The following is a 12,907-nucleotide window of genomic DNA, read 5'->3' on the forward strand; positions in this document are numbered from 1 at the left end:
AGGTGGATTTTTAATTTAGAAACCTTACATACTGCAGGAATGAACATAGACCTGGACCTCAATTGTTTTATAACCAATTTTTAATCCAGTATTTATTCCAAAATTTCCTCCTGTATTTTTTAATATTTTTTAAACTTTTAAAAACACATCCAGATCTGATGTAACTCCTATCTACACTATTACCAAGAAAACAATACACAATTTAGTGTCGAATTGGGTCGAATGTAGTCCATAGGACTTTAGGTCGAATGTTATCTATTCAAAAAATCAATTATTTTTAACCAATTATTCTAACATCACACAAATTAAATATGTAAACCATAAGGGAAGAACGAGAGAAATAATAAATACGTTGGGGCACATTTAATAACACACAAGTACCAGGGAATTTATCCTATCATTCTAGGAGTAATTTTTCTATTTTTTCTTCTCTTTTTTCTATTTTTTCTATTTTTATATATGAATTATGTAATTTAAGTAGCCAGAGAGCTTTTAAATATCCCATACTAAGCAAATTTAATTACAAATATTGAACTTTTACCTCATTTTAATACAATCCTATTCCCATTTTTTATCCCTCATTTTCAATCCAACCCTATTCTTTTCCATTTTACCCTTCATTCCTAGTTATTTTAATTATCACACACATGCATGTCCTTATTTTACTTTTATGGCAATTCCTGCCCTAACATATATTGAGTGTCGCTAAGGACAGATCCTCCTTAATTACAAAATATCTCTTTCCCTTTAAACAATACATCTAAATACTATCTGTTCCTAGGTCTCAATTGTCTTAACGATACTTTAGAATTCATTTGTTAGTAGTATTTTTATATTTCTTATCTTTTATTTATTTTAATCTCATTGTTTGGTTTCCATTGTTATTTTTTATTTTCTATTTACGTTTTCTATATAATATGTTGGTATAAGGATTATATGTGTAATTTGTAATAGCAGGTATCCCTGTATGCATATATATATACATAGAGGTCATGAAAAACCTCCGGTGGGTTAAATTACAAGTGCCAGCAGCAGGAGCATAATCACCATCGCGCTCTATTCTATTATAAGGGCATTCCCATAGTCAAAATGGCGGCGATTGCCCGCGCATGCGCGATAGGTGTATTGTGCTCTATATAGAGCGTAAGGTGTATGAAGATGGCCGCTCCAGATGACGTCCTAGTGATGAAACGCGTAGGGCGTGGCCTATCGACCTACACCTTCAGCATAGACGGCGGGGAAGCCAAACGGAACGCTCGCAGCAGCTTTTCCACATTTAAAGACAAACAAACCATACCGCTATTATTCCTACTCACATATTGTAAGTAGTTTTAATCTTTGTCTAATAAACTGTTTCTCATACGGTATCACACTATGGATGGTCCTCTTTTTTTAACATATATACTGTGGCACACTCCACCTGGAAATAACGAGGGATCCCCAACAATTTATCAGAAGCAAGCCAGAGAGCGACACAATAGCTTATATTGTGAAGGCTGATCCACCCCGGATGGGGTCTTTTTTCCGGTGAGAGTACAACCTAGAAGTGTCCACAATGCATGAAGAATAAGATTTGAATTTATCACATCCCTTCTCCCCATTCACCGGATAACCCCATCAACTGTATTTCACTAGAGACTTTTGTTTTAGTTTTATTTTTATTTTTATATTCATTTTTAAATTTTTCTTTTTCCTTTTTTCTATTTTTGGCATGTTTCACCTGACGCATTGATATTTATCACTCATTTATTGTATTTTTTACTTGCTGCATGCATTTATTTCACCGTCACATCAGTGCATTTTTAAAAAAACAGCACAGTCAGTTCTGGTTTTATACTTTATTGTCACTAGTATATTAGCTATATAAAAAGCACTAGCACTTTGTGTATTTAATGTACTGGTAACCGGCCATAATTTTTGAGGATTATAAGTCTTTGTTTACATATATTTTTGATTCGCACTTTTATAGCCAGCACGCTGGTAAATATTTATTGTTGTGGAAAATACTTTTATTCTTTTATTTTTTTCACTAGGGCAGCACATTACACACTGTCACCTTTTAAATAATAGGGCAGGTTTAATATTTTCTATTTATTTATCAGCACACCAACACAACCAACCCCATTCCTAATACCACCCACTAAAGAGCCCCTGGTGATATACTCCTTGATAACATATAGGTATAGCGCCAGATCTATTCACAGCAACCCTCCTATTTTTATGTTACAGGGTCGACTCCACAATCAAAAACGGCTGTGTTAGGGCTAGTGACAGACTGCATCATACATATGCATTGTTTTGTTTTGCTTATAGTTACACTTTTAAGGCACATGCTTTGCTGATCAAATTCTTCTGTAGCTCTCTCTTTCTGTGGCAAGAATTAAACAATTGGAATTTTTTTTTTTTTTTTTTTTTTTACATATTTACCAGAAAAATTTATTCCTTGGAGTACATCACAGGACACAGAGCAGATTATAATTAAGTGGGTTATGCGCCACCTGTAGGTGAATGGACACCCCTTTTCGACCCTGTAACATAGCTTAATTACCTGTCAATGCTGCCATTCCATCAATTCTGTTTCCTTTAAGGCTGAAGTTTAGTTAAAATTATTTTTTAACCCTACAGCTTTCTTGACCGAACTTGCCTATAATGAAGGTATGTCCCACGTCATTTAAGCAACTAGGTCCTGGAGAACTATTCACTGCAGTGATGTCCCACCCTCTTCCTGTCTCTCTAATCCAGTACACAGGGCAATAGTTTTGGGCTCCAATCTGAGCTGCTGTGAAAATGTAGAGAAAATCTTGCTCCAAGGACACATCCCCCTTCCTCCCCCCAACCAAGGACACCCCCCTCTCCCTCCCCCCAACCAAGGACACCCCCCCCCCCCCTCCCTCCCCCAAGTTTTTTTTTTTTTTATTGCTCACTGCATGTGACACCATTTGTAAATGGTGGAGAGTCTGAAAAGTCACAGGATTCTCCCTCATTCACAACTCGTGTTACAATCAATGAAAACACTTTTCTCCATGGGGAAAGATGGGGTTGGGTCCCAGGCACAACGTTTTCAAAGCAGTGCAGCCTAAAGCCCAAAGTGTTGTTTTTTAATTAAAAAAAATGTTTAAGGCGTGGCACAGGAAATGTATACAAATACAAACTGATAAGATGCCTGTTAAGTAATGATGAGTATTATTGACCATCAAGTTGTGGTACATGCTATGTTAGAAATAACCAATTATTAAAAGAAAAAGTAAACATTAGGTGTGATAGACGAAAGCAGGTTTGATTCCAGTTCATATTGAGGATAATAAGTTTGGCAGTAGCCAAAAGCCTCTTCCAGCCTTATGGTGTAATTGAATTCTGTTACCCATTCCCTAATGGTGGGTGTAGTCAGAGACTTCAAATGGCAAGGAATCGGGGGTCCCAACTGCCAAAATAAAGCAGAACAGGTCTTTTTTTTTTTTTTTTTTTTTGTTATTCCATCATTGAGTCTGGGTTCATGAACAAGAGCGTTACCTCTTGAGTTTCCGACCAGGACCTACCCATCACCGGACTACCCATTTGAAATATGCAGTTCCACAATGGCCTAATTTTAGAGCAAGACCACCACAAGTGGAGACGCGTGGCTCATCAAAAGTTATTAGATCTTGTGCTTCAGAAGTTCAGAGACAAGAAGGCAGGGCATTCATCCCTGCTGTGAGGGTTGAACTTTAAAAGAAGTGTAAAAATAATATACTGATAGGAGGAGCGGGCAATAAAACCATGTTCTATAAATGGCTTTGTTAATGCTAGTGAAAGCCTGCATCTTGTATGTAATTTTTGATTATGGCAATAGCTACTTTAATTACAAATATGTAAGCGGGTCATATTACTTTACTAGACTTGCAATCCCTGACCATGTTAGAGGTTGTAACCCTAAAAAAAAAAAAAAATCCTGTTCCTTTAAAATGTTAAACTGCATAGTGCTTGTGTGGTGTCATTTTTCCCTTTGTATGCTGTAAAAAAAAAAAAAGGTTGATCCTGCCTGTTCCTGTGTGTCCCTTTTGTGTGCTGACCACAGTAATCATGGATGCTGAGCTATGATACTGTGGTCAGGTTACGTGCCTCCGTCAGCCCAGTGTCTTTCCCCCTCCCCTCCTGCTGCTATTCCATGTGGCAGTAAATTTAGTGCTCTCAATCTGCCAGCCCCTCTGTGTATACGTTTTATTTTTTTAAAAATTTTTTTTTTTTTGTTTTATTTTTTTATTCTAATCCTAAATCCCTTAATCCACATCACAGATGTGTGGTCACTTGACCGCCTGGCTGACGTTAGAGGGATATCTCGGCCCCTCCCACTGTAGTCCTTTAGTGGGGGGGAAGGATAGCAGCGAGCGGTCACTTGACCGCACATCAGTGATGTGGATTAAGATATTTAGGATTAGAATTAAAGAAAAACATACACTGAGTTGTATATCTTTTTCTAACAGAGAGGCTGCCAGTAATTGAGAACACTGACTTAAACACTTTTAAGTGAAATTATGTTTTTTAGAAGGGGAATCGACCTTCTCTTTAACTTGCGTAAAATGACATAAATTAGTAGGATGCAATGTAATGCCTCCAACTATTGTATAAAACAGATCTTTATGTCCTGAACAAACCCTTATAATATGTCTTCTGATTTTAATCGCCATGTTTTCTGCAACACTTGCGTGTCCTACAATAATTAAATAACGTGCTACTGATTGTTCTCATTACACAAATTCTCATGTCATATTTGCCTGTGTTATTTGCAAAAAACAATGTGAGTGGGTGGTTGCCTTTTTAATTTTATTTTTCAAAGCTAAAAGTACCAATTTTATTTTGATTATCGCAGCAATCTGCAAAAAAGAAAAAAAGAAAAGGCCAGTTTTTTTTTTTTTTTTTTTAGGCTAATTGTGAAAGGTCAGAACAAGTAGGCGGTTTAAGTACCATGAGCAGTGGAAAAAATGTTGGCTATTTGGCCTTGTAAACGAGTACCCTTCTGCACTTCTGCAGCTTGCTTCCCGCTGACTGGCTTTTGTTTTCTACTGATTACAGGTTGCAATGTGATGAAGAGTGCTTGGCTTTGGAACGAAACAGGTAAGCACATACGCATTTGCATTTCTTTGAAGTGATTAATGTATTTTATGTAGATTTTGTAAGAAAAGCTGTACTTACTCTCTGACATGTTTAACTGACAGCCTGTCTGATTACAGCCCTTCTAAAGAGTGTGTATTTATAGAACTTGACTGTTTTACTAGTTAATGCTACTGCCATAGTAAATGCAAACACAAAAACTGATCATCTTTGATGAAAAGGCAATGGGATGGAATTTCACTTCTGATCGGGACCTCCTCTGTCCAGTTCAGTCCCCTTGTATACAATACCTGGTCCCTATTTCTGATGATTTACAAAATTTGACTGATAAAAGTCCAGTCATTTGATTGCTGACTTATGACATGTAAATGCCTTATTTAGGAAAGCCATGGCATACTTCACATTGCATGGCTGGTTAGTTTATTTTGGCTCAGTTATTGCAACCTGATTAGAAGCTGCCATTGTCAGACTTCTACGGTACATGCTACTTATGGTTTTAACCATGCTTGCTATCGGACACTTTGTCGGTTCATCGTGCTAAACGGATGCTTTACAGAGGAAGCTTCTCTTAAAGATTTCTGAAACCTAAAATATTAAATATGCACATCAAGAACAACCAGAGAGCCGGTTTGTGTTACATTTTAAAAATACTCTGAGTACCGTCCCTCATTTTAATCATGACCAGGTACTTTTCAACTCATCCAGCATCCAGATGGGGTGAGGGTGTAAAAAATGTGATTCTACTTCATAAAATCAATAAAAAATGTATTCTAAAAGTTACAATATATTCCACACAGATAAGGTGTGTCCATCAGTTGATGTACACTGAAAACAGGCACATCATTTAAACATAACTGTCAATATATGGTATCTTAGATCAACGCGTTTCACAATCTTTTTGCTTCTTGAGGATTTGCGCCAAGACATGAGCACAATATATTGCAAGGGGACAGGTTTGAAGGTCAGTGGTGTCGTCATGGGGGTCTAGACTGGTTTCAGCAATCCCTTTTACCAGACGTCCATTGTAGTAGAGCATGTGTAACAGTGAACTAAATGACATGGGAGCAGACCTTAGAGAAACATATAGATTCAGTGTATGCTGGTGTGTCGTCTTTCAGTCCGACTGCGGGAGACTGTTTGAAAGTATGATTGCTTCATTGCTGCTTCGAAAGGCAGTCGTAGGCATATGTGCAGATAAATGATGATGATGCTGCAGGCCTGACTTTGTCACTCCTCAGAGACCCTTTCATTTGCCATCATCATACAGCAAAGAGGCACAAATTACATTTTATGCTTGACAGTAGTTCACTTAGTGCCAGCATACTTCTGAAATGTTTTGCCTCAATCACACGTGCATACTGCAATGTACAACCATGTGAGGGCCATGTTTTCTTACACAAGATGTATGAACACAACATCAATTCCCACAGTGACATCCAAGCGGGTGCAAGTTTGTTCCCGCCAAAACAGACATTGCAAGTTCAGGGACATGTATCCATATGGATGTCAGATTGGGAACAGCGGTTGTGTCCATGCAGCTGCTGCATCTCAATTGATATAATTCTAAATGCTTGTATGTGGATGCATGGAATATCTGTACATCCCATGCAGGCAAATTCGGCCCTCGCACAGGTGTACGCTTAAATATGCCTGTGTAAATGAGGCCTAATTCAGGGCCTGACTCTTTCCCAGACATTGGTAATATTTCTGACGTGAGCTTGTAGCAAAGCAACACATTTAAAAATACAGAGTTCAAAGATGTTTTTCTTTTCTTTTCTTTTTTTCTTTTCTTCCTAGTATACTAGTGCACAGAAAACGATTACAACTTTTTTTGTTCTTGGTATTTGGCGTGCTTACTGTATATATTTAAAATATTCTGTAAACAATCAATTTTGTGTGACTAAAAACTACATTACAGCATCTCAATGCACTGACATGTCACATGGGAGATTTTGGTCCAAATGGTATGCTTTTTAAGAGAAAACAAAATCTCTGAATATGATCATACTTGAGAAAGGTTATCAGTACAGTAGATATTACAAACCAGTTTTACAGAAATCTCAAAATAAACAAAAAGCATTTTTTTGTTTTCCGATTTCTTAAACATTTCACAGTACTGCAAACTTTCGGCCTCTAGCACACTTGATGGTTTGCAAACTCTTCTAGAAGCCTTTCCTCCAGGCAGCAGGGTTTTGGCAGGAAAAATGCATGCTGCTTGTAAAAGTGTGTAACGAGTTTAGGCGTGTTTACAGGTGTCAATCGCTAATTATTCATTTAACCACTTTCAGACCGGACCAATTTGCTGGTCAAAGACCAGACCACTTTTTGCGATTCGGCACTGCGTCGCTTTAACTGACAATTGCGCGGTCGTGCGACGTGGCTCCCAAACAAAATTAACGTCCTTTTTTTCCCCACAAATAGAGCTTTCTTTTGGTGGTATTTGATCACCCCTGCGGTTTTTATTTTTTGCGCTATAAACAAAAATAGAGCGATCATTTTGAAAAAAGCGCATTATTTTTTACTTTTTGTAATAATAAATATCCCCCAAAAATATATAAAAAAACATTTTTTTCCCTCAGTTTAGGCCGATACGTATTCTTCTACATATTTTTGGTAAAAAAATCGCAATAAGCGATTATTGATTGGTTTGCGCAAAAGTTATAGCGTTTACAAAATAGGGATAGTTTTATAGCATTTTTATTAATAATTTTTTATTATTTTTTTTTTTACTAGTAATGGCGGCGATCTGCGATTTTTTTTATTGTGACTGCGACATTGTGGGGGACCCATCAGACATTTTTGACACATTTTTGGGACCATTGTCATTTATACAGTAATCACTGCTATATAAATGCAGTGATTCCTGTGTAAATGACACTGGCAGTGAAAGGGTTAAGTGGGTGGCAGTGTAGGGGTTAAGTGTTCCTAGGGGTGTGTTACTAACTGTGGGGGGGTTGGGCTTTCATTTAGTGTACGCTGATCTCTGCTCCAATCACATGGAGCAGAGATCAGCGTCACTAGTTGCTAGGCAGAATGGAAAAATGTTGTTTATACAGCATTTCCTCCATTCGGCCGCTCCGTGAGACGATCGCGGGGATGCCCGCGGCGATCGAGTCCGCGGGTCCCGCGACCGGACTCACGGGGGTCCCGACCAGTGCGGGAGTGCGCCGCCGGCGGCGCGCTCCCGATGGCACGGCGGCAGCGAATATTGGACGTACATGTACGCCAATATGCCTGCCCGTGCCATTCTGTCGACGTACATCGTCGTGCGCTGGTCGGGAAGTGGTTAAATTGCCATTTATAAATTAACACTCAAGTGCTTAACACGCATTTAAATGTGTTTACACACGTTTAGAGGCATTTTTCTACCAAAACTCTGCTGCTGCTGGACACACTGGCAATATGGGGGGAGGAGGGTTCTTCTGCCACTAAACGCTGCTAAAAGTCTGGGTGTACAGACACATATGCTAACATGCAGGGGAGTTTAGAGGCAGGAAAAAAAAATCTGACACCCCTTAGAAGCGCTGCAAAAATGTCCAGTGTGCATGAGACCTTAAAGTGGATATAAACCCCCAAACGTTTTTTTTTATTAAGATTCGTATCTGTTACAGAAGAGGATGTCATTTCATCTGTGCCCAGTCTTGCCATGAAGAGCTCTGAGCAATCCTCTTATCTCTTTTCAGTAAGATGCAAGGGGACACACAGAGAAATAGGTGACTCTTTCTTCCCCCCCTTTGCTGTGACTGGCAGGTGATTTTCTTATCTCATGCACGAGCGTGACATAGGCATTCTGTCTACTTCACGTCCCTCCTCCTTTCTTCTCCAGCTCTCCCAGGATTGGCTGCTCTACACCTCAGCATGATTGGGCAGGCTGAAGTCATGTGGTGACTTTCCTGGGTTTTGACTGGATGTTGGTGATCATGGGGCATAATCCACGAGACCAGCAGAAGTTCAGTGTAAGAAATATTTTGCCAGGTAGGGACCGATGTGAGTGTACAGGGATAGGGACAATTGTAGACACTCACTCAGGTTGAACTGTATGGACTGGTGTCTTTATTCAACCTTACTAACTATACTATGTAACTTATATGCATAACAGAAAGTGGAGAATGCAAACAAAATGCAGAATGAGTCAACACCTCTCTACTACAGAGTATCCACAACTGGCAAAATAATAATATAACGGAATTGTGTGAAAATATAATGTATATAAATTGTGCCAACCTAAACCATACATACAGTGGTGTGAAAAAGTGTTTGCCCCCTTCCTCATTTCCTGTTCCTTTGCATGTTTGTCACACTTAAGTGTTTCGGAACATCAAACCAATTTAAACAATAGTCAAGGACAACACAAGTAAACACAAAATGCAATTTGTAAATGAAGGTGTTTATTATTAAAGGTGAAAAAAAATCCAAACCATCATGGCCCTGTGTAAAAAAAGTGATTGCCCCCTGTTAGAAAAGTTTGAAATGTTTATTGTGTGACTATTAGAAAAACAATAGTCCTGAGACTGATTTTGTTAAAAAACTTACTTCTGAGCACATTATTGTATTAACTCATTGTATTGTTTTGTCTTAATTAACTCCATAGTAAGTTGTAGAATCATTAGATTTAACTAAATATGATAGCCTAAGAATGTACGGAACATGAATAGCTAATAAAGTGCTAGCCTGTGCCATGACAACGTTATTTATGTTCCCTCAGCCAATAGAAGCATAGAGATGTTATTCTTATGGGGTATGTGAGGGCGGAACACAGGCTTTTGGGAGACATTTTTCTTCAGCTTTCGTCCTGTAAGCATGTCTCTGTTGTGGGCCACATCAGAAATACATTTTCCTGCTTCTCAGAACACCCGGAGTTTTTACTGATCACAAGGGAAATTCCTAACACCCCCCTTGTTAAAACATACTATAACTGTGGTTGTCCACACCTGAGTTCAATTTCTCTAGCCACACCCAGGCCTGATTATTGCCACACCTGTTCACAATCAAGGCATCACTTAAATAGGAGCTGCTTGACACAGTAAGGTCCACCAGAAGATCCTTAAAAGCTACACATCATGCCAAGACCCAAAGAAATTCAGGAACAATTGAGAAAGAAAGTAATTGAGATCTATCAGTCTGGAAAGGGTTATAAAGCCATTTCCAAAGCTTTGGGAATCCAGCGAACCACAGTGAGAGCCATTATCCACAAATGGCGAAGACATGGAACAGTGGTGAACCTTCCCAGGAGTGGCCGGCCGCCCAAAATTACCCCAAGAGTGCAGCGACGACTCATCCAAGAGGTCACAAAAGACCCCACAACAACGTCCAAGGAACTGCAGGCCTCACTTGCCTCAGTTAAGGTCAGCGTTCATGCCTCCACGATCAGGAAAAGACTGGGCAAAAATGGCCTGCATGGCAGAGTTCCAAGGAGAAAACCACTGCTGAGCAAAAAGAACATCAAAGCTCGTCTCAATTTCTCCACAACACATCTTGATGATCCCCAAGACTTTTGGGACAACATTCTGTGGACCGATGAGACAAAAGTGGAACTCTTTGGAAGGTGTGTGTCCAAGTATATCTGGCGTAGAAGGAACACTGCATTTCATAAAAAGAACATTATACCAACAGTAAAATATGGTGGTGGTAGTGTGATGGTCTGGGGCTGTTTTGCTGCTTCAGGACCTGGAAGACTTGCCGTGATAAAAGGAACTATGAATTCTGCTGTCTACCAAGAGATCCTGAAGGAGAATGTCCGACCATCTGTTCGTGTACTCAAGCTGAAACGAACTTGGGTTCTGCAGTAGGACAATGATCCTAAACACACCAGCAAGTCTACCACCGAATGGCTGAAGAAAAACAAAATGAAGACTTTGGAGTGGCCTAGCCAAAGTCCTGAACTGAATTCTATTGAGATGTTGTGGTATGACCTTAAAAAGGCCGTTCATGCTCGAAAACCCTCTAATGTAACTGAATTAGGACAATTCTGCAAAGATGAGTGGGCCAAAATTCCTCCAGGACGCTGTAAAAGCCTCATTGCACGTTATCGCAAACGCTTGGTTGCAGTTGTTGCTGCTAAGGGTGGCCCAACCAGTTATTAGGTTTAGGGGGCAATCACTTTTTCACACAGGGCCATGATGGTTTGGATTTTTTTTCACCTTTTAATAATAAACACCTTCATTTACAAATTGCATTTTGTGTTTACTTGTGTTGTCCTTGACTATTGTTTAAATTGGTTTGATGTTCCGAAACACTTAAGTGTGACAAACATGCAAAGGAACAGGAAATGAGGAAGGGGGCAAACACTTTTTCACACCACTGTATATGTGAAAAAACACGATAGCTGCCCCTTTAAGTGTGAAACTCACAAAATGAAACTTTTCAAATAAAGTAGGCGCTGATCTCCTCAAATAAAACTAGTGACCTGTGTTTCAGAAAAGTGCGTCTTTCCAGTTATGTGAATTCTTTGATAGCCCCAAAAAAATTTTTTCACTATAATTAAACTTATAAATCACAAACCTGTAAACAAGCAATATTCAATCAGCGCATATATATATATATAGATATATAGATATATAGATATATAGATATATAGATATATAGATATATAGATATATAGATATATAGATATATATATATATATATATATATATATATATATATATATATATATATATAGATGTGTATATATATATAGATATATATATATATATATATATATATAGATATCATTGTTTCCTTTTTTTACATATTAAAAAAAAAAAATCGCGCTTTATTTAGCCAAAAAGACCAGATAACGTCATTGCTTCGTCGCACAATCAACGTTTCCTCCTTCAGCCACCATGTACTCCCCTCATGTGAATGGACATCAACCGCCAAGAAAGGAAAATAATGGCGTGATCGTGCAGTACAGTTCATTAAAAATTCTCCCATTAAAACCCATACCACAATTCATGCGCTTATGTGACAGTGCCCAGAGCGCAAAAGTTGTCACATCTACAAACTAAGGTACGTTTTCTGGAATTTACGCAGCTTTTAGTTTACGACTGCCTATCTCATTTCTTGAGGTGCTAAAATGGCAGGGCAGTACAAAACCCCCCCAAATGACCCCATTTTGGAAAGTAGACCCCCTAAGGAAATTGATAAGTGGCATGTTGAGCCCATTGAATATTTTATTTTTTTGCCTCAAGCGATTGAATAATGACAAAAAAAAAAATTTTTTTTTTTTTTACACAAAGTTGTCACTAAATGATATATTGCTCACACATGCTATGGGTATATGTGAAATGACACCCCAAAATAAATTCTGCTGCTTCTCCTGAGTACGGGGATACCACATATGTGGGACTTTTTGGGAGCCTAGCCGCGTACGGGGCCCCGAAAACCAAGCACCGCCTTCAGGCTTTCTAAGGGCGTTACAGTTTTGAAGGCCATAAAATGCCAAGATGGCACAAACCCCCCCCCCCCCCCAAATGACCCCATTTTGGAAAGTAGACACCCCTAAATTTAGGGGTACACTAGTGAGACTAGGTAATAAATGGCGGGTGCCCTGAAACTATAAAAAAATAACTAACCAACCAGCGTCACCTGTAACGGTTATATGGTGATCACTGGTGAAAGGGTTAACTAGGGGGCAATCAGGGGGCTTTATGCGGTAGTATATGGGGGTCCCTGGCGCTATAAAAAGCTGCGGCGAACCTAAATACCTACCTGCCTAACTAGCGTCACCTGTGACACTAATACAGCGATCAGAAAAATGATCGCTTATTAGGCTGGGTTCACACTGGAGCGATGCGGGAACGCCACGAATCCGCGGCGGGTTCCCGCATCGCATGCC

The 12,907-nt window shown here is 39.1% G+C and overlaps 1 protein-coding gene and 1 long non-coding RNA gene across 2 annotated transcripts in view; one reads left to right on the top strand and one right to left on the bottom strand.

Moving 5' to 3' along the window:
* The window catches only part of NFX1 (nuclear transcription factor, X-box binding 1), a 167,133-nt gene that overhangs the window by 133,333 nt on the left and 20,893 nt on the right, over positions 1 to 12,907 (top strand). Inside the window, exon 19 of the mRNA XM_077491886.1 lies at positions 5,050 to 5,091. Within this exon, the coding sequence (XP_077348012.1) occupies positions 5,050 to 5,091 (42 nt within the window). The remainder of the gene's footprint in view (positions 1 to 5,049; positions 5,092 to 12,907) is intronic.
* Positions 1 to 12,907, bottom strand: part of LOC143996680 (uncharacterized) — a 77,682-nt gene that overhangs the window by 45,699 nt on the left and 19,076 nt on the right. The gene's annotated exons all lie outside the window — the stretch shown is intronic.

The sequence above is a fragment of the Lithobates pipiens genome, unplaced genomic scaffold (assembly GCF_037356315.1).
Source record: "Lithobates pipiens isolate NorthernLeopardFrog02 unplaced genomic scaffold, aLitPip1_a1.2 Scaffold_19, whole genome shotgun sequence".
NCBI classification, from domain to species: domain Eukaryota; kingdom Metazoa; phylum Chordata; class Amphibia; order Anura; family Ranidae; genus Lithobates; species Lithobates pipiens.